The sequence below is a fragment of the Sciurus carolinensis genome, chromosome 7 (genome assembly GCF_902686445.1).
Source record: "Sciurus carolinensis chromosome 7, mSciCar1.2, whole genome shotgun sequence".
Taxonomy (NCBI): Eukaryota; Metazoa; Chordata; class Mammalia; order Rodentia; family Sciuridae; genus Sciurus; species Sciurus carolinensis.
Window position 1 is genome coordinate 57,915,095 of NC_062219.1, and position 26,707 is coordinate 57,941,801.

Sequence of the window (26,707 nt, forward strand, 5' to 3'; positions counted from 1 at the left end):
ATTTTAAGGATATCAGCAGCACATCTCCTTAATTAGCTCGTCACTTTTCAGTGATATTCCTGTTTTCATTCCTCCCCACCATCCCCCGACTCCTCCACACTGGGGATTGAGCCAGGGGACTCTTAACCACTACACTACATCCCCAGCTCTTTTATTTTGACACAGGGTCTCCCTAAGTTGCCAAGGTTGGCCTGGAACTTAGCATTCCTCCTGCCTCAGCCTCTGGAATCACTGGGATTACAGGCGTGTGCCACCATGCCCAGTTTACTGTTTTCTAAGGTATTTTCAGTAGCACGTTCCTCTAGACTTACTTTTCTGTCTTCTCTATCCATTTGTCATTATACTTCATTGATCTTGGTTAATAAGTCTTCCTTTCTCTTACACATGTCTCTTTTCCCTTAGAATTCTAATCATTTGTTTTTAAGACATTCATGAAACCAGAAAAAGAAAAAAGGTATCCATAGAGATTATTAGCTTTTGCATGCAGACATCCCCCCAGTTTCCTCAGCTAGGTCCACAGAGGCATAGAGGGTCATGGGGATAAGAGAATACGTGGATGGTTCCGCACATTCAGTTACCTTCATAAATAAGCCAGGTCCAGATATTACTGACATGGGAAGCCTGGATTAAGAATATAATACCAAAAGAAATGTCATTTGCAAGTATTAAAAACTAGTCTGTGTATATTCCCATTAATATACGGTCCAAAACATAAGAAGGGGCTACTTCTCATGGAATCCTGAGTTAGCACTCATGAGAGTAAACTGCTTATAAGAGCAAGATGGGCCCTACACATTGCTCTGGGTTTCCCTTCTGGTGATGCTTTCTTTGGCTCCTGTATGTGCTCCTGTCATTATATAGTCAGGAAAACAGACTACCCTTGAACCTCCAGAACTGTATGCAAAATAAACCTTTTTGCTTTATAAAGTTACTCAGTCTCAGGAATATTGTTAGAGCAACAAAAAACTGACAATATCTGCATTCAGCCAATGCAGGTCAATGGCTTCTCACAAAATGAGATTTTAAAAAGATCTAAGACATAAATAATATATAAAATATTGTACACATGTGCCAATGTATTTATATATGTATTAGCATCTGCCATCTATAAACAAGCTTTAAAATTTAAGGGAATTAGTAATGTGAACCAGTTTTCAATTAGATAGAACTCTGATTTATCAGGTAGCTTAAATCAGCAGTATGACTTCAGTCATATTACTTAAGCTTTCTGAATATAATAGCAATACCTTAAAAACAAGGATTTTAATAGAATTAGATAAGTTAATATAGGTCAACTGTTTAGAACAGTAGCTGGGATGTAGTAAATCATATGCTTAGTCTTTATTATTCTAAGTTATGGAAAGATTTTCAATTTAAGTTTAATAAGTATCCTCAATTTAAGACTTGCTTATTCTTTTTGCATATTTTTTAAACTAAAATGATTTCACTTATTAAATTCAAAATCCTAGTCCAACAGAAACTCAGTTACAACAGCATCTTATTATAGATAAAGGTCTCCTGAACAGTTACCCTAAAGGCAAAGCTAGTTCTGACCAAATCAGCATGAAAAGGGAACTTTGCATATAAATGTGTAAACACATTTAAAGTATTTATAAAATGACAGCAATGTTTTTTTCCCACTTATCACAATGTCTGTTCATGTTAGAAAATACAGATAATGCCAGACATGGTGGTGCATGCCTATAATTCCCAGCTATTCAAGGGAAGGACTGAGGATGTAGGTCAGTGGTAGACTGTCCAGCATATGCATGGCCCTGGGTTCAACACCTGGTACTACAAAAAAAAAAAAAAAAAAAAAAAAAAAAACAGTAAAACTCAGACACCATTATCCTTTTTTTACCCTTCTGCAAGGATTACTATCATAAACTTCCTTTTATTCACACACACAGATGGATAAAAATGTAACTTTCTTTTAAACACTGGGTTCCCTCTTTTTTTAATTTAAGAAAGTAACAAATTTTTTTCTGCTGCATTGAACATTTTAAGGTCCTGGTTTTAGCAACTAAATGTGCCCCTTCTCCTGTCCTTTTTCCAGGCAAAAATCTTATCTGAAACTCCTGTATTTAAAAAAAAAAAAAAAAATAACAAAAAAAAGAAAGAAAGAAAGAAAAAGAAAAAACCCAAAGAGACAGAGGTCAGGAGTGTAGTTCAGTGATAAAGCACTTCAAGCCCTGAATTTGATTCCCAGCAACACACACACACTCACACACACACACACACACACACACAATGAACTGTTGTGGTTGATGCAGAACAGAGATGTGCTAAGCCTCCCCTCTCCCAAGGGTACTCAAGTAATGCCAAGGAAATCAAAAAACTAATGAACACAGTTCAACAATCTAAGTTTCAGAATTTTATTTTGTTAAATGGCTATACAATGTTCCATTATACTGATGTTCATAATGAGCATTTAGTTGTTTCCAATTCTTTGTTATTACAGAAAGTACTATAATATCTTTGTGTACCTCTATCCTTATTTACATACTTTTGACAAAGATTGCCAAAGTATACTCTAGGAACCTGTTATCAGTATATATGTCCATTAGAGGTATATAAGACTATTTCTCTGCAACATTGCCAACTTCAGGTATTAACAACAGCTTTATCAAACATTCATTTATTAAATGTTACTTTCGACTAACATTTCTTTAATTTCTGTATTTATACTTTTGTGAATTTTCAGTTCCTCTCTTTTGCCCATTTTCTATAAGAATTTTTTTCTTCACAATTTACAAGTGTTCTTTATACTATAAGGATATTAACCTTGAAATGTCTATGTGTTATAAATAATTTCCTTACTTTTCAATTTGCCTTGCAATTTCATTACAAGTTTCTACCAGCTATTTAAGTCTAATTAATAACAAAAATATAATTAAAATGACAAAGATTCATGATCACGCACAATATCAGAAAGTTATGTGGTCTACCTTACTTTCCAGATGTATTCATAGTTAATTTATACACAATTTATTTATTTTACTTAAGTGTATGACTCTAATATGTAAGTCAACTTTATAAAATTAAAATATATTTTAAATAATATATTTTACTAACTAAATTATCTTTAATAAATATAGGTCATCTAAATATAAAACTGACTTTAATTTTGTCAACATCAGTGAATGATTAATGATATTGGAGTCTAAGAGGAAATGAATGGACATGAAGAAATTAATTTTTTATACATGCAGTTGTAATATGACACAGCTGGCAAGTCTACAGAGGGGAAAAAGCAGTTAAATATAACTGGTGAACGTCAACAAACTTTACAAATAATAATTTAAGTATTAAAATCTATATTTTAACAATAAAACCTATACTAATAGTTTAATGCCAAAAAATTAAAATTAAATGAAACAATAATAAAAATTAAAATTTTATACCTCTCTTTAAATTGAATTTTATGCTCTATGAATGAAAGATCATCTCAGAACTTCAATTATGTGATAGGTTAAATTCTTCTACCATGAACTTCAGTTATTTCCAGATTTCCTTTCCTATGGAGTTAACAAATGAAATTCTTAAAAATATGGGTATGAATTAGGTATGTTTATTTTAATATTGTTATAGTATGGTTTGATTTATATTATATATTCTATCTAAAACTACTGATTATGATTAAAACAAATTAGAAGGGTAACAAAAGTACTTAAAAATTTTATAGCACAAAAAGACTTAAAACAATTTGTCAACAATCAGACTTCTCCAACAATGGACGCTTTCTTTCCTCAGTTTATTACTGTGTATAAATACGACATTTTTTTTTTTTCAAAAGCATCTCAAGGAAGACAACCTCATCAAAAAGCACAAGGGAGGAAGGATGTTCCTTCCGCTGAGTACCACCAACACTAATGGGGATGCTGAGCATACAAACCCAGAGGTGTCAGCCTCCGCTAATGTGCTCAGTTTAATTTTTATGGGATATGAACCCAGTCACATGGAAACTGTAAATGCTGATTTCAGTACATGTATACATCTTACCATTAGAAATTCTACCCTTATTATTTTCTACTGTTGTCACTAAATGTCAAACATTTCAACCTGAAAACCTTTTATCATTTTAGCAGTGGGGTCTGTTATTTCCCCTAGAAATAACACTTGGGGAGTGTTATATACCTTTGTTGATAATGTATTATAATTCAGCATCCAACTAAGACACTATGCATATAGATAATGGTTCAATTTTGTCACTATTGAGGGTTCAAACTTTTCTTATTCTCTTTGACTCTATTCTACATCTTCAAAACAGAACATAAAATTATAATTACAACCATGTAAAAATGTAGATGAACAAACATTTTAAAGGAAAATAAAGTTGCCTGAAGTAAAGTAACAGGCAAGGCACTGTTCATTAAAACCACTTTTAGAAGGCAGTGTGGTTCATAAACACTAATTTCATCACACCACAAACTGGTTTAGGAATCTATCTAAACTACATTTTAAGTTTATCAATTAAAACCATGTACCGGGCACTGGGGTTGTAGCTCAGTGGCTGAGCACTTGCCTAGCATGCGTGAGGCACTGGGTTCAATCCTCAACACCACATAAAAATAAATAAATAAATAAATAAAATAAAGGTATTGTGTCCATCTACAACTTAAAAAAAAAAAAAAAAAGTACCATCTGGCTTTTCCTTACCTGACCCCCACGCCTCCCTTAATTTTGTCTCTATTGCATCTCAACTACAAGCTTACTATAGAAGTTCCTAACACGCAGTGTTTATGCCCAAGTCTTTGCTAAATTCTCCTCTTATCATTTAGATACTGAGAAAGACAAGAGGAAACTCCGTCAGCAAGGTACTGGCCTGGTACTATCAGTTGGGCCTGGTGTTCTCCTGTTCACTAAAAGCAATTCAGAGAACACCCACATCAGACAAGGCCACTTGGTGACCTTATCTGAACAGAGACAAAAACAAGAACACTGTTCAAACTGAAAAACGATCGAACACTCCTCTTTCCTGGTTAGTATGGCTGCTCCCTTACCAGCTCCAATTTTAGCTTCACTACATTCATACCTCTTCCTTTCTAGATAACATCAAGACACCAAATCACAGAATTACTCCTGCTTTCTAACAGTACCCAACTCAGAGATAACTCCTACTTCCTTAACCTCTCTCCAAATCACCTAATATATAAACTTGAATCCTAGTAAGTCCTTTCTAACACTCTTTTAACTGAGATGCTCTAGATGCCACACACTAAGTGCTATGTCCCTCACTGCTCCAAGTTAATAAATCCAATTTTGTTGGATTCAAGAGTTTCTAGTGGTGTGTTTTTATTACATAACACTTTTTATTTTAACCTCATTCAAAACACATTACCTAAGAAGTCTCCCTTTATTACTAAGCAAAAGTTATTTTTAATTGGTTTTGGCTTTTTATTTTTCAGTTTAGTTTATGTTTAGTTCATCATGTGTTTTTATAGTTAATACTATATTTCATGTATTCAGTTAAGTAAAAAAAATCTTCATTACAAGTGCATGTGCGCACACAGGTGTCCTCCACTTACATAAAAGATCATCTCTTTACAGTTCAAACATTTACAGTTTTCTATCATTATAAGAGGACCACAGATGTCACCAATCCTTCTTACTTCCTGGTACTTCTTTTTTAGTTGTAGATGGACACAATACTTTGATTTTATGTAGTGCTGAGTGCTGAGGATCAAACCCAGTGCCCTCTCACACATGACAGGCAAGCACTCTACCACTTACCCACAGCTGCAGCCCCCTCCACCATGGTACTTTCCAAAGTTCTGTTCCAAGATCCTTTTTCCCCCGTACTCTGTAATTCCTTCTTTTTGATGTTATCAACCTCAGTTTCACAAAGACCTAAATCTGATTAGTTCCCAATCTATCAATAGAACCCAATTTCTCTTCTAAGACCCACATATATATATTCACCTGGAGGATAACAGGGTCTTCATGCTCGCATTTCTAAAACAGAATTCAATATCTAGCCCCCCGAAACTGTTGTTCCTTCTCCTTCACCTAGAATTCCCATCCTTGTGTCTATTCTTTTCAATACCCAAGTTACAAACCTAACAGTCATCCATACACTTTCCTCTTCAACTACCCTCCACGATAGTTTACACCAAACCCTGGGTATAATCTTTGTATTTCTCATCTTTCTGTCTCCCATGTTAGTGCCTTCGTTAAGGTCTTCAGCACCCTTTTCTTAGAATTATAGTTCTCTTACCTCCCTCAAATCCCAATATATTATAGCAGAAACCAACCAGAGTAAATATCTGTTTCAATTAGTTCTTTGTTTAAAATCCTCCAGGGACTCCCAAATTTGGTCTCCAATGGCAAAATTATCATTAATTTAAAGGCCACTTCGAACTTCCCACATCTTCACTGGCTCCCTCATCATTCTAGCACATTCAAATACTAGAAATGTCCTAAAAACGTCTGGCTTTGGTTATAACGCTCTCTCCACTGAGAATTACTTTCCCTAGATGTCTGCATAATAAAGATTTTCCTCTTACGATGGGAAACCTTAATAATCACCTCTTACAAAAAGTATTTTCAGCACCTCAACAAGCACATTTTCTTTGGAATTCCAATGTACAAATTTCCCCAAAACATGTATGTCACTTTAATGCACTTCTTCGTCTATAGTTTTTTCTCATGAACCACGAGGTCTTCCAACACACAGCTGACAATATAAATTGCTTTTGTATCTTAAATATCCTCTTCGACCTAATACCCGTCTCAGTGCAAGGGAATGAAACTAGGACCTAATGTGTGCTAGGCAATTTCTCTGCCACTGAGCTGCATCCCCAACCCTGTATCCTAAGTATGTAACATATGACATCTAACACAAAATAGAACTAAATACAAAAGTTAAGTAGTTGATTTTTGCTCTCAGCAAAAAAATAATATAAAATAAAATTAATTTTGCCATGAATCTGTTCACTAAAGTGTAAAGTTAAAAGCTTCGAAATGTTTCTATCATTTATTGGTATAGTTTAATGACTCTTTAGAGATAAACAGCTTCTTTGCACAAGTTATAGTTAAGAGTTACTTCACTGGATAAACAGTTTATTGTTTTTACAAGTACTTAACTGTACTGATGCTCACAAGCTGTAAATAAAATGTAGGCTCTTAACTTTTAAATCCTGAGATGAACAAATTAAATAATGGACATTTATTGAACAATAGTCTTAACAATGTTAACATAAATACATAATCCCAAAGACCTTTAAATGTGAAAGAAAATGTTTTAAAGCTTTAAGAAGAAAATGAAGGAAAGCAAGCAGCTTTATAATTTCAGGATATAAAGCTAATCTAAATAATTATAAGACAAAACACGAAAGGCATCAATTGTAAGTACAAAGGTCGATAAATCCAATTACATTAAAAGAAACAACTTCTCAAAAGACACCATGAAATTCTTCTGAAGAGTAGAAAAGTAACCAAAGTGCTCTAAAATAAATTAAAGATACATGCCACAACCTCCAGTGTAACAACTAAAATAATAATTTGAAAAGAGTAAAAATAAAAATTAATAGAGAAGAAAAAACAATTTTAAAAAATCTGTATCCACACAAAAGAAAGCAAAGTAGAAGGAAAAAGGAACAAAGAAAAGAAAGCACAACTAGAAAACAAATTCCAAGATGGTAAAGCTAAATAAATTTATATTAAGATATAAATGAGTTAAAACATCAAATATTTTGAACAAAATAAAAACTCACAATGTTTACAAGAGAGACACTAAATGTAAGATCACAGAGAAGTTAAACGCAAAGGGGTCAAAAAGACATACCATGCAAAACACCAATCAAAAGAATGCCAGTACCCTATTCAACATCAGAAGAAATCGATTTTAAATCAAGAAGTACTAAGAAATGTAGGATGGTTCACACTAAGGCCCTGAGTTCAATCCCCCCTACCATAAAAACAAGCAAACAAAGAAATGTAGGACATTTCACAAGTGTTAATTGAACAGGAATATGCAACAATCCTAATGTGTATGCACCTAATAACATGGCTTAAAAGCATATAAAAAGAAAGTGATGGAATCTGAAAAGTAACAGATAATCCTCAATTATTGGTTTGTACCAATGATTAATAACCCAGTAACAGGTAGAAAAAACAAACAGAAAAATGAGGAAGATAGATTTGAACTACATGACTGACCAGCTTGCCCTCCCCTCCATACTACAGAACAGAGAGTCCTTTCAATTGCATGTAAAACAAATCACATTCTGTGGTGTGTGGTTCAGGCAATCTGAAAGGATTGAAATCAAACAAAACGTATTTTCTGATCACTGTGGAATTAAGTGTAAGTCAAAAAAAGAAAAATAACTACAATATCACCAAATACTTAGAAAGTCAAAAAAAGAAAAATAACTACAATACCACCAAATACTTAGAAATGTAGCAACATACTTCCAAATAACCATTGGTCAAACAAGAAAACAATGAAAATATATTTGAAACTGAATGGTAATGAAAATACGATACAGGAGAACATGTTAATGGAGTCAATGTACATGTTAATGGAGAAATGTACAATTTTAGTGTATTTATAGAAAAAAAATAAAGGTTTAAAAATCAAGAATCTAAAATTTCATTTCATAGAATAACAAATAAGCACTAGAAAACTGGAAAGAAGGAAATAATCAAGAGCAGAAATCAATACAATACAAAGAAGATACAAAATAGAAAAAAAAAATCAACAAAGCCAAAGGGTAGTTCTCTTTATCTTCTTGCAAGATAGCTTAGTGGTGGAGCGCTTGCCTAACATATGTAAGGTTCTGGGTTTGATCCCCAGTACAATGCAGGGGAAAAAAGAAAAGAAAAGGAAGCTAAAGAGAAAAAATAGATTTCTAATATAAAGAATGAAAGTAGGAACATCATTGTAGATTATATGGAAATTAAGAAGAAAATAGGAGAGGCTGGGGTTGTGGCTCAGTGGTAGAACGCTTGCCTAGCATGTGTGAGGCACTGGGTTGGATTCTCAGTATCACTTATAAATTAATGAATAAAATATAAATTAATAAATAAAAAAAAGGTCTGTCAACATCTAAAAATTTTTTTTAAAAATTTTAGGCAATAAATTTGAACATTTATACGAAATATATAAATTCCTTGAAAATCACAACTTGTAAATTTTCAAGAAAAAAATTTAACAGTTCTGTACCTAGTTAAAAAGCTAAATCAGTAATTAAAAACCCACCTATAAAAAGAAACAAAATAACAAAAAACTCTCCAGGCCATGTTGCTGCACTAGTGAGCCCTTTCAAGTATTTAAAGACAAAATAATGTAACACAGCTGGATGTGGTGGTGCATCTCTGTAACCCCAGTGATTTGGGTTGGTTAAGGAAGGAAGATTGCAAGTTCAAGGTCAGCCTCAGCAACTTAGTGAGATCCCATCTCAAAATAAAAAATAAAAAGGTCTAAGCATGTAGCTCAGTGGTAAAGTTCAATCCACAGTACAAAATAATAACAACAACAATAACAACAATAATAATACAACATTGAAACAAACAAAAACCACTTTCAATGGACTGGGATGTAGCTCAGTGGTAGACCACCTGCCTAGCATGTGTGAAGCCCTGCGTTCAATTCCCAGTACTGTTAAAAAAAAAAGAAAAGAAAGAAAAAGAAAATCTACTACGTTTATAAGATAAAAGGACAATACTTAAAGAATATACAGTTTTTCTGTAAATAACAAAAAACAGAAAAAAAAATTTTAAATACTATTTAACATGATCAACTAAAAACTAAAATACATAGGAATAAACCAAAGAAAGATCTGTAAGACCTCTGTGCTGAAAATTAAAAACATATTTGAGAAAAATTAATGAAGATCCTAATTAGAATAAGATATAGTCCATGGTTGTGTAAATGTATCAGAATAAATTGTCATGTATAATTAAAATGAACCAATAAAAAATATGTATAAAAAAGAAAGAAAAATTAATGAAGCTCTAACTAGAAGCACAAACATTATTATTATTGAAGATGTCATCACTCTCCTAAAGTGATCCATGGATGAAAAATAATCACAATCAAAACCCCAATTGAAATGTTTTTTTCCAGTAGAAAATAACAAGCTCATTTTCTCTATGGAAAGAAAGGACCTAAAATAATGAGACAAGTATTGAAGAAGAATGAGTCTGGAGAACTTAAACAACCAGACAGTTCCTCACTATATTTACACTAACTGGTAATTAATGCTGATGCAAGGACAGACAAACAGACCAAAGAATTAGCAGACCCACACATTACAGTCACCTGATCAATAACAAAAGTTCTATTGTGACTTATTGGAAAAAGGATGATCTTTTTAAATATGGGATGCTGGGTTAACTGCATACCCAAAACAAAATAAAATAAACCTTAACATCTACTGGATTTACCTATTCAAAAGTTAACTTGAGGGACAGGGATAGAGTTTAGTGGCAGAGCGCATGTTTGTCAGGCAAAACGTCCTGGCACCACCATTCCAAAAAATTATCTTGGTATGTGTATGGGTCATAGATATAAATATAAAGTTAAACCTATAGTATGTCTGGAGGAAAACAAAGGGAATATTTTCATATCCTTGGGGTATGCAAAGATGTCTTCAATAGGACACAGAACACTGTCTTTTGTAAAGAAAAAAAAAACTGGACATTATCAAAAATTAAAACTTGTGTATATCTACCATTAAGAAAGTTAAAAGGGGCCTTGTGTGTTGGCTGAGACAGGTTTACAAATTCAAGGCCAGCCTCAGCAACTTAGTGAGGCCCTAAGCAACTTAGTGTTTCAAATTAAAAAATAAAAAGGGGTAGGGCTTTGAGGGTGGCTTCACGGGCTGCTGCGGTGGGAGCCCTTGGGGCTGCCGAGATGCTTCAAACCATTATTAGAAAATACTGGATCCCCTTGAAGCGCTACTATACCCAGGTTTACCAAGAGATTTGGATAGGAATGGGATTGATGAGCTTCATTGTTTATAAAATCAGGAGTGCTGATAAAAAAAGTAAAGCTTTGAAAGGTTCAAGTCCTGCACCTGCTCATGGTCATCATTAGCCAGCTTGCTTGAGTAGAGAATCGTCAGTCTGCCTGTAAATGTAAGCGGACTTTGTTAGATGGGAACACGGAGCATCACCATGCCCTCACATAAGCACCACTTACTACGTGGCGTGAATATATGATCTGAGATGCACCACTGCCTTGCCGGTACTGCTTTGTGTGTTTCCTCCAAGTTGAGCCTTTGCAATGCAGCAGGTGCCCTCATGATGAGACCTGGGATGAGGAGCAAGTCTCCACTGCCATAGGGGTTGGTGGTCAGGTCTAGGTATTCACTTGAAGTCTAATACTTAATAAATGTTTGCTAAACAAAAAAAAAAGGGGGGGGGGATAGGGATGTGGCTCAGTGGTAAAGCATCTCTGGGTTCAATCCTTAGTACCAAGAATAGAAGTTAAAAAGGCAAGCCACAGACTAGGAGATACTTGAAGAACATGTGTATGACGAAAAATTCATACCAAGAAATGTACTAACTGCCATTTGCATACAATGTGTCAAATGCATTCTACTGCCATGTATAACCGATTAGAACAAATAAAAAAATAAAGAAATGTACTAAAAGGCTGGGGAGGTAGCTCAGTGGTAGAGTACTTGCCTAGCATGCACAAAGGCCCAGGTTCAATCTCCAGCACAGTACAAAATAAAAAGTACTAATAAGACTACATAAAGTCCTCCTACACCTCAATAAATGATAATCAACTAAAATACAAGGAAAAGATTTGAACAGGACTCAAAACAGGCCTTTCTTAGTTTCTGCTAGCTTACTGCACTGAGCTTACACCCTTTTTTGTCTTATCATGATTTTCCACACTTCATCAAACCTAGTACAAAACGCTCATTTCTTAATCATTTCTTCAAGTCTATTTCCTTTCAAAAGCCTCTGTATCATATAAAACTTAGTATGTTTTTCTCTTGTTAGCCTGTTTTTTGTTAGTCTACAGGGCCCAGGAAAGAAAGAGAAAAAGATTTTTTTTCTCTCTCCTATAATTTGTCATTGTGCTTTTTCTCTTTTCCAAATCTACATGAGCCACAACCAGAGCTTGAAATTGACAACAGAAGTATTAATAGCATGAAAATTGGCATATGCTACCAATTATGGCTTGATTTATTGTTCTGTTGATTGTCTATATACTTAGGAAAATGATGAAGAAAATATCAGAGATGCAGATTAAATTTATTAATGCATCATGTCTATAGCCATTACAATGTAAACAGCAGAAAAACTTAGGGAATAATCTTACAGTATTCAAAAACTGTTAGCCACTTCAACAAAGAATATTGTTCACAGCATTCTAAAATAAAATTCTGATATGTCTTTATGTTTAGAGTTTTATTTTTGTCTTACTCAGTATAAAAATACCATTTAATGTTAAGTAGAACTAAAAAAATTAAAAATTTTTAAAAAAATATCATTTAGTGTTCATGTAAGAACCACACTTGTTCATCTACAGCAAGCAAGTTTACCAAGAGAGATGAGAGTTCAGGAAAAAAAATCTATGTGGTAAGAATTCATTAACTACATGAAATTTATAACACAGTCTTGTATAACCATTGTTTCTTACAAATGGTGTGCTGTATCCTTTATATCAATAAAATTCATAGCACATACACAATTATTTTTGGAAAGTCAATTATTAAACATTTACTAAACCACCTGGGTTTTTTTTTTATACTTATTGGTCTGAAAATTACCAAAATCACATCCAGAATTGTTTATACTTTTAAAACACCTTTTCTCTGCCTATAGTCCTCAGTAGGAAAATTTTTAGGCCGTCATTAAATTCAGTACATTTTCAGTTTAGGAGCTGGACAGAAGTGATAACCTAGTACAGTGCTAGTGTAGTCTAAGGCTCAGTGCTGGTCAATAGTTCATCACTGGACCAAGACAAGTATAAAAACTAAGAGTAAGCATTTGTACAAGTATCTACTATAGAACAGATTAGAAAACTTTTTATAAAAAGACTGAGGATCAGTGCCCCAGCACACCAAAAATTGCCCTCAGAATAAACCTGACACTAGGTTGTTAAGGGAGTAGCTGCCTTCGAGGAAAGGAAGCCAGATGCTCCTAGCCAGAGGCTATTCTGAGAAGTTGCTGGTGAAAATAGGAAAGTATATCACTTAGCATTATTTTTCTTCCATTTTTTAACCTCCCTGCTAAATTTCGGCTTTACTTACCTCAGCTAATCTTGAGTTATCCTCACTCTCCTTTTAAGATGTCCAAAGTAGATGTTTTCTAAATACCTGATTTTAGTTCATCTGTAATGCCATTGTTATATGATGGATACCACCCCCCCCCCCACACACACACACAGTTTTTCTGGATGCCTTGAACATCATTTATTGTCTCTGGTTTTATAAAATAAAAATATATCATTAAAAATGCCTAGAAGAGGCTGGAGATGTAGCTCAATGATAGAGTGTTTGCCTAACATTCATGAGGCCCTGGGTTCGACCCTCAGCACAACAAAACAAACAAACAAAAAAATGCTTTAGAAGACATTTACAAGAACTTTAAAGCATTTTAAGTTAATGATTATGAGTTACGTAATAAAGATGTTAACACTGATTTATTACTGGCCATCAGTTAAGCATTTCCCAATGCTTGTCCCCATACAACCACATCCCAAGAGATGCTTTTTTTAAAAGAAGGGTGTAGGGATATAAGGAACCAATATTCAGTAAGTATGAAATATACTATATCCTATGTCCTTGTCTCTGGAAATTGAAAGCAAACTACATACAGTATGATAATACATTCAAAAGTTTCGTTTACATAGTAAACGAAGAAACAGGTCAAATTTTGAATAACCAGGAAGTTCTCAAACTTATTAAATAAGGGATGCTTTTTTCTTTCAGATAACATTAATATACCACAGAACTACTTGTATACAAAACATGTTTTAGGCATTAGTGACATTCACTCTATCACTGAGCAAGGACGTTCAAATTAATTCCTTTTTCCTATGATAATCCTGTCTATGACACTTTGTACAAACAAGTTTATATAATGCCTAAAGGATATCCCAAATACATTCTGGCCATTTTGTAAATATTCTCTCAGTTCTTATAACCTTATTTTTTGGCTAACTTAGCAGTTCAAATTTATCCATGACCTACAGACAAATTTTTTAACTCTGTAAATTTAATAGCACTTGACATATTTTAAAGAAATATCCCTATAAAAGGGGCAAAAAAATAACTTGCTCTTATTTTTCTGGGTGTCCTTCCAATAGTATCTATGATAGCATGATTCCCTTTTAAGCATGCTGGAATTGCTTTCCCTTGGTTATTGCTAGAAAGTCAAAAAGGACTCATTTTGATTTGTAGTCATTATCTTTTGAATAGGAAACTCACTTTATAAATTAAATTATGCAAGTATTTAAATTAGCTGGAATCACTGAGGATACATAAGAAACAAAGAATTAGTTCTTACTTGCCAGTACAAACGAGATAATTGAAGGGTAAGAATGAAAAGTTTATAATAAAAGAGTAAAGTGATAGGACCAGAAGAAGATAGAAGCTAAGCAGGAATGGGTAAATGATGGAAATTTCAGTTTAGTTTTCTTTTGTTAAGAGCATCTTCTCCAGTAAAGAAAAATTGATTAATCAGAGAAACAGACAAGGATCACAGGAACCTGGTCAATTTCTCTCAGCAGCCAGCTCCATGTGTTAAAAGACTTTGAAGCAGAAAGACACGGATTATCAATTTTCCACAGAAGCTCTTTACACCAGGAAGACAGAGTAGGGATGGGGAGTAGAGAAACGGGGGTGTTGCAAAACAACAAGGAGCAAAAAATAAGTGGCATTTTAAAACAGCGGTGTTTTAGAAAAGACAGGGAATGATAACACTACGGATAAGGCTAAGGTGAATTCATAATGTGGAAGTCTGTCCTATATGCTTTGTGATGTACCAGGAAACACATAATAGAAAATGATACATTCGACATACATTTTAATATGCGGTGGGAATAAAATTAGTAACAATGGGTTAGGGATAGGCTGTTGCTAATGGTTGTATTGAGAAAATCACAATTTAAGTGGACATGGTATGAAAGGTTAATTCAGTTTGTGTGCAGAAGGAGAATGTTAGTGCAAAGAGGAGATACAGGAGTGAAAACCAATGAATATGTGGATGAGCATATAATGAATCAATCACTGTAGTGAAAGGAACATTTAAAAACAGTGCACAGGCTGTTTCCTTTAATATTAAATGAAAACTCTTCTTTTAAAACAGGTTTAATTTCTACAATGCAAGACAGAATTTGAAGTACATTTACCACTTAAATTTCAATCAATATATGACCAAAAGAATACACATTTGTTTATCTCTGAAACCAAATCCACGTCACATATAATTTTCAACCTTTTAACACCATTTCCCCCACCTAGAATACTTTACCATCCTTGTTCTTCAGCCAAAACATCTTCCTTTCTCAGAGAAATAAAAATTAACCTTCTCTCAATTACCTTGGTTAATCTCTCAATTACTCATCAAAACTCAGGCAAACCTATAAATTTTAATAAGTTATTTCATGGTATTTTATTACAGAACTATATTACAGAATTTTAAACATATTTTAGAAGTGAAAGTGATCTCTAGACAGTTACCAAAAATTTAATTTCATATTAGCTACAAAAATTAACTTGCATATAAAACTTAAAAATTACCTGAATACTTAGGGATGGCCTAAGTTTTTGTACAAAATAAATACACATACCAATCACATCTACACTTTTTCATGTGAAAATAAGAACACAGGGGCTGGAGGTGTAACTCAGTGTAGAGTACATTCTGAGCATGCTTGAGGCCCTGGGTTCCAAGGAAGGAAGGAAAGAAGATAGGAAGGAAGGGAGAGAGAGAAGGAGATCAATGTAATTTTGTTGCTTTTTCTTGAGCCAGATAACAAAATTTCCCAAGGACTTCATTTTTTTTTAATGTCTCACATATTCAGACTACTGAAATTACAAGTGGATTAAGTAAGAAATAACCATGTTAGGTTTACTCTTATTTAAAGAAATGTATACTTCAGCAACAATTATGATTTAGAATCTGTCACTGAAATGTGTAATGTTTTCTTACATTTTCCTTTTTCAACTTCCAGAAATTTATATACCTTTATATTTCCTTAGTAATTTCATCTTAAACTCCTCTAATTTATAATACATAATAATATGAAACAGGAAATTAGAAGTTTTATCCTCACCTGTGTAATTACAGTTTTAAGCAAATAACAAACTATTCAGAAATAGATTTTTCTTAAAGTAATAGAGGGAGAGAATTTTAAAAATACACTAAAAGGTATGTAGAAGTTATCTCTGGATGGTGGTATAATGAGAGACTTTTAAATTGACTTTATGCTCTTTCTTTGCCTCTAAATTTCCATCAATATGTGCTACATTTATAATCAAAAAAATACAATAAAATTTTAAAACTAAAAACATTAAAATGTTTCATATTTAGCATTCATTTCATATTATTACTTATATTTTAAATAACTCAGTGGTATTTAGGTCCCCTAAAAATTTTTTTTTTTTTTTTTGGTGCTGGGGATCAAACCCACAGCCCTGAGCTTGCAAGGCAAGTACTGTACCGACTGAGCTATCTCCCCAGCCCTAAAAATATTTTTTTCCTATATTTATGTTTAAATAAAAGACATACATGTTAACTGCTAAGTATCATATGTTTGTTTGAAATACTTAGCAAATTCACTAAATCAGACTTTCCCACATGGAGGTGATTGTGCCCTCCAGGAGATATTTAGGGATGTTTGGAGACATTTTAAGTTGTCACAATGGGGAGGTGTGTGGTGAGTAGAGGTCAGTGATATTGCTAAACAGCCGATGAAGAACAGTACAGTTCCTTACAAGACACAAAAGGTTCACTCTGACCCAAGTGCTCAGGTTGAGAAATTCTGCTGCAGATTATTAACCTCAATTTTTCTTTACTAACAATGCTACTATCGGCACCTCAAAGTACAGTTTAGAATTCTCCAGATTTCAGACTTCTCATATTGTTACCTTCTCTTTTCCACAAAATAAAACACCTTCTTATGTTCTTCGTAGAATAATTTCCAGAATTCAAATGTTAATGAGATTTACTGTTTAATTAAAGAAAAGATGCTGTATTTTGTACTAAAGATAATTAGTCTATTTTCCTATTTTTCACACTGGAGATAGAAATACAAAAGAAAAGAGGGGTGGAAGTTGGTATATGAGGGTAGGTATTTCCATTTGTTCTTTTGGGCTTCTTGCTGTATCTCACATAATAGTTGTCCAATAACTATTTGCTGAATAAACAAACTAATAGAGTTAAATCTTGATAGAAACTGTTTGCCCCAGGTCTCTGGGAAAAGTGACCTACTTGCTCACCAAGATACTGCCTTCAAGTCACATCATATACCTGCCTTTAACTGCAATGCTCCTTTATCTGATTTGCCTAAGTTCCAGTTACTTGTTTGTCAGGCATGGACCCAACAGCAGCCAGTCAAACTCTGCTCTGATCATTAAGATCTCAAGTATAGACGATATAAAGTTGGGAGGCATTTTGAGATTAAAAAAAATAGAGCTGGATTATTGATTGGACATGAGTCATAAGCAAGAAACACTAACTTTTCACATCTGAATAACTAAAAATGTTGGAAAGGCTGAGGTGTGGAAGGGTGAGAGAGGCATGACACCCTGACTGGGAATTAGTATACACAGAAGGAACTGTAAGTGGTGAAAGTTCTGCCCAGAGAAATTGAATTAAAGCAGAGAAAAGCTAAGAATCTTGGAAATAAAAGGCAGTGATCTGTTAGCAGTATAATGTAAGCAACTGCTCTCCTCAGATTGAACAGGCAACTGAAGTTTCATTCGAGCTTCTGGATTTATAATAGTTGCCAGCAGAATGTCATGTGCTTAGACTGATAAGGAACTACTCTTTATACTGGAGATGGAGTCACGCTCCTGGGGGCATATAGCAAATAGAGGTAGATACATGAACAAAAGAATGAGGATTCTGATCAGAAAGGAAGAAAAAGGTGCTGGATATGTAACCAAGAGTACCCAGTATAAGAATCATAGATCTTTCTCCCACAATCCAATATCTTGACAGACTAGCCCCATACTATCCTTGTGGAACTGACCTACATCAATTATGCTCTTGTGTTATTAACTAAGATGCCAATTTCTTAATAGGTTTTCTCCTCAGTGCTGGGGACTGAACCCAGGGCCTCATTCATACCAGGTAAGCATGCTACCACGGAGCTACATTCCCAGCCCAAAATGCTGGTTTCTATATTTTTCACCATTAAATGTCCTATTGTGTAGTTAAATTGCATCTGTCTACTATACATAGTCTTGGCTCTGTCATCCCTTACACCAGATACACCTCTCTGCATTATATCAATTATAGCAATATGCATTTTTTTAAAATTAAAATGAGGATAGTAAGAATATCCTATATTTCCCTTTCAAGGCACTGGACTAGACAATTAAAATACATTAAATCTGATGCTCATAATCCTATAAAATTAGTACTGATAACTAATTTCTAAAGATAGGAAATGTGAGATAATGTAATTTGGCAAAATGCAAGTACCCAGTAAGCACTACAGACAGGATTCAAACCGGTATCTCCCACTCCAGGATCTCCATGGTTTACATTTACCCTGTTATATCTCATCTCACTTAAAAATATCTATTGGACATCCAGTTCAATGTTCTCTGAAATTAAAAAGAGAATTAGATACACAGGGTCCTTCTCCATCAATAAATTGCAGATACTTTTGACTTACCAACAATGATAATAAATATAACACAGAAGCCACCATTTTTTCTGTTAAATAAAAAGGCAGAAAACCAAAATTGCCCTGAACCTCCAAACACAGCTTATCATGCATCACTCAATGTATGATGAACACCAAAGAATTATGCTAAAAGGGAGTTAAACACTAGATTTTCTTAAACAAGAAAGTTCACACATGTTCTATTATACAATATGAATCTAGTTAGTTTCCTATAATCAAAACTACTTTATCCAATAAAAGACAGGAAAAATGGTACTAATTTATTATACCTTTTTCTTTTTCAAGAAATGTTTGGGGGCTGGGGATATAGCTCAGTTGGTAGAATGCTTGCCTTACAAGCCTGGGTTCAATCCCCAGCACCACAAAAAAAAAAAAAGAAAGGAAGAAAGAAAAGAAATGTTTGGGGCTGGGTGCAGTGCCACATGCCTATAATCCTCAGCAGGCTGAGGCAGGAGGATTACAAATTCAAAGCCAGCCTCAGCAACTTAGTAAGTCCCTAGGCAACTTAGTAAGACTCCGTGTCAAAATAAAACACAAAGGGGGAGGGGCTAAGATGTGGCCCCATAGTTAAGCATCCTTGAGTTTAATCCTCAGTATCAAAAAAGAAAAAGAAATTTTAATGAAGAAGTGATAAGAGAAATACTATTGTAGGAATACAAAATTTGGTGAAACAACTTCCACTTGTATATAATTTGGTATGCAAAATAAGAAAACAAAATATAATAGAAGATGGTCTATTATTTACAAAGCATTTTGGAATTTATAAGGAAGTAAGCAGTTCTGACTAGATTGATGAGGAAAGGTCTAACAAAGGAACCAACTCTGGTACTAGCTCCAAAGGACGGCAATGACTTCGAAAGTGAATGCAGGAAAAATTTGGGGGAAGGCAGTACTGTTCATGTAAAGGGAAGAGGCAAAACAGTGTAGACTACGTCCACAAAGTAGATGGTCCTATTCACAAAGCAAGCAATTTAAATAGGAACTATGAGAAGAAAAGCAAAGAAAGTAAATTTAATCAGATCAGAAAGAACTTGGATGTCTGCCTAAGAAGTCTAAATTTGTTCAGAAACAAACAGCCAACTAACCTTGTAGGGTAGTGAATTCAAAGGAATTCACAAATAGCAATGTTCATGGTCAGGACCAATAAGAAGGATAAATATGCCTGTTCACCAAGTAGTTCTCCTTGGCTTGAACCTCATCTTCCACCATTCCTCTACTACTCTTGTCCCCACCTCCACCATCAAGTCCCACTAACCTGGACACACTGTACCATTATACATTTATGATATGGAATGCACCTACAGACTAAGTTCCTAGGTATTTCCAGGACTCATTTCAAAAGTTCTCTTCTGGGCTCAGTGGTAGTTCTGTTTGCCTAGCACACTGGATACCCTGGGCTCCATTAGCACCAAAAAAAAACACAAATGAACAACCACCACCACAACAAAACAATTTTCTTCCTTTATAGATTTCCATGCTACTAAATCATGAATAATTCCTACCATAATATTCTTATCCTCTAGTTAGCACTCCGTTGGAACTGCTCTTAAGACAGAGACTGAATATTACTGGTCACTGTAATCTCAATACTTTGCAAAGCTAATGCTCAATGAAGTTCTGTTTTCCCTCCTGCCACAAAGCTCCCACAAAACCTCTTCCTCTGTTACAATGTCCTTTCGCTTGTTTTCCCCCTTGTTCTTTTGTCTACTCATTCTTCATTCCACATCACAAATCTTCTGACCCAAAGAAGTCTTCCTCAGCTGGAGACTAGATTAGGTCCCTCACCATCACACTCACAGCAAGGTACACCTTTTCTTCACTGACCTACAGCAGTTCTAATTTTACTTTGATGTGTGTGATTGGATTATCTGTCTCCCTGACTGTTCTTTAAATTCCACGAGGTCAGAATCCCTCTCTGCCTTTTGTTCACAACTGAAGCTCTAGCACCTAGCACGAAGTGAACACGCTGATATGAAATTAAAATAGCTAAATGTGGTTAGAACAGGGCGATTTAAGAACACTGCTCCGGAGTCATACTGTTAACTTGGTTGTGTGAAATTAGGCAAGCAGCAATCCTATGATCATTTTCTTCATTAGCAAAACTGGAACAAAGAGCAACCTATCTTTCTGAGTTTTGAAAATCTAACAAATATAAAATGCACAGTACCTGGCACATGCAAGTACTTTTTAAGGCTAACACAATGCCATTATCATTTTGTGTTGTCTTTACCAATATCATGATTATCCTCAATACCCTTACTATAATACCAACTGGTATAGCTGAAGGGTTCTCTTGTGCTAAGAGAACAAAAGTCTTAGTGGAGAGGTGTGATACCAGTGGCTCTGGATGATCAGTTAGGACTCATTTGCCATTTGGTGACAAAATGGTGTCTATGCCTAGGGATTGGCAGTTGTGGGAACTAAGTGTTGCAAGCAACTAAAACACACACACCCCCACACAAATGTTAATGTGAAAAGGGTTTTAGACCAAAAGGGAGGAACACAGGATTATAATCTAATTCTCTTTTATACTGTTAAAGGATTGCTTATACACTCTTAACTTTAAATCTGTTTAGCTGTTATATTTTTGTATTTTCCCTTTAAATGACTAATATTTTAAATTTTTGAAATATAAGCATAATGTAATAATTTTTATTATCTCTTAGATATAAATTATGACTTATAAAATCCTGTTTAAGCTTAATTGTAAAATTCCATGACCATACTTACTTAAGTTTTTCAAATTAGGGTCAACAAGAATAACAAATTTAATCAAATGCATGTGGATCTAAGTAAAGAGATTACCCTTTAAGACGAAGAAAGGCTAGCAGAAATATCTATACCATAGTGGAAAGAAACTTTGGCCCTTCAGCAATCTTACCCTATGGTTCACAGTGTTCAAACTTCATGCCACTGAATCTGCATTTCTTACTCATCCCTGGGGGGCGGGAGGGATTGATGTCATAAACAGTCTCTCCAAGGACGTAAACACTTAAGACATTTCTCAATCTATCAATTCCTGTTTATTTTCATTGTCAGACTATTTTATGAGTCTGTTTGTAGTTTAAAAAAAAAAAAAAAAAAAGCCTTCCTGGTAAAAATGTGCTAGGCACACAAATGATGTAGAATAAAACATTCACATATACTTTCTCTGAAAATACTGGTAATAGCAGTAAGTGTGTAGACATTTTTTAAATTACCTAACCATCCAAAGCATTTGTTAAGAACTTACTTACCTCCTTAATGTCAGGGAAATCACTGGCAAAAGCCTTTAGAAAATGTGTAAAAGATTTAACCAAACATGAGAGAATGTGGTGAAGGACTAGAATTGACCGTATTAATGCCTAAACACACCATGTAGATTACTTTATTCATAATGACAGTAATACCCAGTTGTATCAAAAATAAATTCTAAATGAATTTAGAATAAAATCTGAAACTCTTATGTTGTTAACCTCTTCTCAACTCACACGCTTCTCCAAGGAAAGTTCTCCTAAAGACAGACCCTTTGTGCTGAGCAACTGCTTTTTCCTGGTATCTCTAGAGTTAGGGCCCCAGGCTTCCTTCCCGAAGAGGAAGTTGAAGGGGGGAGGGGGGCAACACCAAAGAAAGAGACCACTTAGGGCTATAATAATTCCTGGTCCCTGATCAAATTATAATATTAGGGCAGGGAATAATATGGGAAGAGCAAAAGGCAATAATAATTTGGGTAACTTCTTTTTTCAGTTTATAGCTTGAAAATTCAAAACTATAAATCAAAATAATGAATTATTTCCCATTAAAAATTCACTCTAAAAATATTCCAAGTTTTATGAGATTTTTTAATATATTGAACACTTGATATCACAGGAAATTCTGAATTACTTTCAGCAATAGTTATGGTTTGACAATAACCAAATACTTTGAAACTAAAAGCTGAGAAGATGGAACAGTGGTCATCACCTAAAAAGAATCTCCCAAACATCCATCTGATTCTTTAATATCAGAATATCTTTGAAAAATACACCCAATCCTAAAGAATGTGGGTATAATATGACTATGGCTCCATTTACTTGGCTCTTCATATATTTCACCTACTTGAAAAAGTATTTTCTATTTATTATTGTTTTCTTTTAAGAGAAAGAAAATAAATGAAACTAAATGACTCATCAACCTAATATTTACAATAACTCATGTGAAAATAAGTAGAAATACATCAAATGGTGTCACCTTCACCCACTGCCCGCAAATGAACCCTGTACATCTGACAACATCTGAAGACAAAGTCAAAATATTCATTCATTCTAGAAACTACTTTTCTCCACATAGGTTAAAGAAAAATTCTGCAGGAAGAAAAACTGGTTATAAAAGAAGAAACATTCAACTTTTCTCCTCTTCAAATTTTATTATTAATTAACACCCAATTCTGTTCAGTTAAAAAAATACATGTATCACACAAAAGACCCTCGTAGCAATATCAATTCATACATGTATGTGTGTGTGTATGTGTGTATACACATATATATATGCAATTGCATATATATGCAATTTATATGATATATATCACATATAAATATAATTTTAATTATAGGTGGACACAATACCTTTATTTTATTTTTATGTGATGTTGAGAATCAAAACGAAGGGTCTCATGCGTGCAGATGAGGGCTCTACCACTGAGTCACAACCCCAGCCCCCTGGTAGTAATTTTTTAAAAAGTAAGCTTTTGTTTACCTTCTCATAACTTACTGAGACAGACACCAGATGGATTATTTCAATGTCTGTCAGTACTAGATTGATTCATATTATTAAAATGTTTAATAATAGTTGTATTTCATGAGTATCATGCTATCCAAATAATAAATGAAGATAGATCATGAATTTGAAAGACTTAGAATCCTAAACTTTTCCCAAAAGCAAAATTTTGGTGACAATTTAAAAAATCACTACACTTTTAAAATTAAGTAAACAGAAATTGAAGCATTCAAGCATTCAATTGTAAAGGACACACAAAAATCATTTGCCATAAATTTTAATGTTAGCAAAAGCATGAACCAACACATCAGATCCTAGTTGTTGAAAAGCTGATAACCCAGTTATTAACATAAACCTCAGTTGCCTTTCTGTGTAGCTCAACAGACTTTTATTAATTTTCAAGGTTTTTCAAAAACTCATCACAACACACATTGCTAAAAATTACGTGAATTTTAGTTCTTTCGTATTCATCCTGAAGAGTAGCAAAAGATCATATTTACAAATCTAGTTAGCTATCTTGGATTGATAGCAAAGTTATCTGATTAAAATCATTGTTTTTTAAGATTCACAAGTCTATGGAAATGCAAAGAACCATCTTTTTTTACATATCATTGCTCTGAAACATTTTATTGATATAAAATTATTTAAATTAAAATGCATATTAGACTTATTCAAAATAACATTCTTCCTGTAAATCTTGAAAAGTACCTACTTGCATGGAAATATCATGTGCCAAAGAACAATATGTAATCAGTGAAAAGAGAGGATACTTCTTAGGAAACTACTACTGTTTCATATAATCTAGTTACTATTTGGAGACAGCTACACTGTTTACTAAAATATAATTCAAACACTTGAAATGTAACTTAAGAACAAATTGAAATAACTGCAAAGATTAAATACTTAATGGTTCATGCTATCATGATTAAATCAACAAATTAGGACTAAGCAGCCAACATTTATCCTCATTTAATTTCAAAATGAAATATTAAGAGTTGGACAGCACTGTCTCCCAAACACCAGCTACACTACGACTGGAGGTGAAAAAGGAACAAAAAAATATATATCTAATTTTTAAAAATATTTATGTGCAGTTCTAAAACATGTTTCTAAAAAATAAAAAAAATAAAAATGTTTCTTTTTTTTTCTCTACCAGGAATTTTTCCTTACTAAAGTTATCCCAACCACCACCTCTACTTTGTTTACACTTTAAGTTCTAAGAAATAAGCTACAGTTTGAAAACCTCATATGATGCTAAAAGATAACTGGTAAAAGAGTACACTGAGATAAAAAGGTCAGTATTGGTTGTTTGTCTTTTTTTAATCTATTTTAGGATAGAACCTAGCATTTTATGTAGATCTTCATTAAAGTGTAAAAAACCTATTATTACTAAATACTTATTACTAAAATTTTTTTTGACTCCTAAAAAAGAACATCATGGATGTAAAATAAGGTGATCATTCAAAACTCTTTAATGCGTAAAATACATGAATAAGCACATTTCAATAAGAATTTCCGATAAACATAAAACTTTGTCATCTTATTCATTCTGAGATTCACTTCAGCCCTATCTGTGACTAACTAAAAGGGAAGTCACATGACTTAAGCAATGAAAGAGAAAGAAAAGTTTTCTTTCTACAGGAAGAAACAAAAGCTTGGTATTAGCTATCCAAGGCCAATGGTTGGGGCCTGCAAGCCAAAAAGCTGTAATGAATTGAGGTTAATCTTAACAGGGGCCCACTTTAACCTTCTCAAAGCATCAAAAATGTGAATACAACCAGTACTTACATAAAATAACAAATCTGTAAAATAAATTAGGTTTCACAACTACAAAATTCTGCAGGGACATAATTCAGTTTACAAACAATGTTGCTGCTTTGTTGGGGTAAATCACCTTAACTGTGATTCCCTGCATAGATACACAGCCCTTCCCCCACTGTTACACAGATACTTCACAAGCCTCTTGAATAAATAGGAGTATCCAATGTCCGGGGTGATGGGTGGTCCTGAGGTCCTGAACCAGAGCTGTATACTTTTAAGGGATGCTGAGATAAGAACAAAGTGTTTTGTGTTTGTTTAAACATGGGTCTAGATGTAAAGTCTTTACACCATTATGGTACAGCTCATAAACTTGTGCTATTATTGATTTAGGCAAGTTTTAAGTGTCAGCATAAATTAAGCACATCAAAATAAAATACTTTGGGGCTTTTGCTAAGTTTGATTCAAATTACTTAATGCTATTTTCTTAAAAATAATCACTATATTTCAAAGATACAAACCCTCAACCTAAGAGAAAACATCATATCAACAAATAGGCTTTCATTCAGCAAGGCACTTTCATAATATAAAATAACATGTACTTAAATAAAATTATATAAATCGAATAAGCTGTGATGCAATGAAAAACTTTTCAAGAAAATGGAATTAACCCATGTGGAGTCACAAGATCAACTATTATATACGATTTTATGCTCTGGGCTTTATATAAGCCCAATATAAAGAGGGGTTTTTGTTTGTTTGTGTGTTTGCTTTGTTTTGTAGTTCCAGAACAGAAAGCACGATTTACAATTATCTCAAGGAAAAGATAAGGAATGAATAGTCCTGACCCTGGCTTCTCTGGCTTGATCAAGTGGGTCTGCAACCTGAGCCAAAGGGCGCAAATTCCTCACCATTCAAATTCTTCAATGGCATGAGGGAGAAAACAGGGAAAGGGGCAAACATGCAAATCCAACTGTCCCTAGATTTAGTATTCAACTAAAATTTCAGAGAGTTTAAAAAGATGAAGTCAATACTGTGGTTAAATTTCTGATGCAGTCTTAACCAATCCTACAAAGGGAAGCTTCGTTTTTCCTTGTTGAAAATGAAAAAGATTCATTCACCTTTTAAAATTTATGGCTTACGCTAAGCTATGCTAGGTATGTATCTCTAATATTATTTCATCTACTTAAAGGAGTTGCTAAAAAACATAATTTACAAGCACCAGTGTTTCTGTATTGTATGCAAAATCATTTATTATTAAAATCATATTTAAGAAAAAAAGTTGAAATAATTCATTCCAAACTTATCGCTGACTTACTAAGTATCTAAAGTGACATAAATAACAACTGTGGTCAGATTTTTGTTATAGACTGAATTAAAGACAAAGAC

At 33.7% G+C, this 26,707-nt stretch overlaps 2 protein-coding genes across 2 annotated transcripts in view; one reads left to right on the forward strand and one right to left on the reverse strand.

Moving 5' to 3' along the window:
* Nucleotides 1–26,707, reverse strand: part of Lin28b (lin-28 homolog B) — a 100,598-nt gene that overhangs the window by 62,785 nt on the left and 11,106 nt on the right. The gene's annotated exons all lie outside the window — the stretch shown is intronic.
* Nucleotides 10,844–11,185, forward strand: LOC124989499 (ATP synthase subunit ATP5MJ, mitochondrial-like). The gene has a single exon (XM_047559325.1). The coding sequence runs from the start codon at nt 10,859–10,861 to the stop codon at nt 11,039–11,041; it is 183 nt and encodes a 60-aa protein (XP_047415281.1). The 5' UTR covers nt 10,844–10,858; the 3' UTR covers nt 11,042–11,185.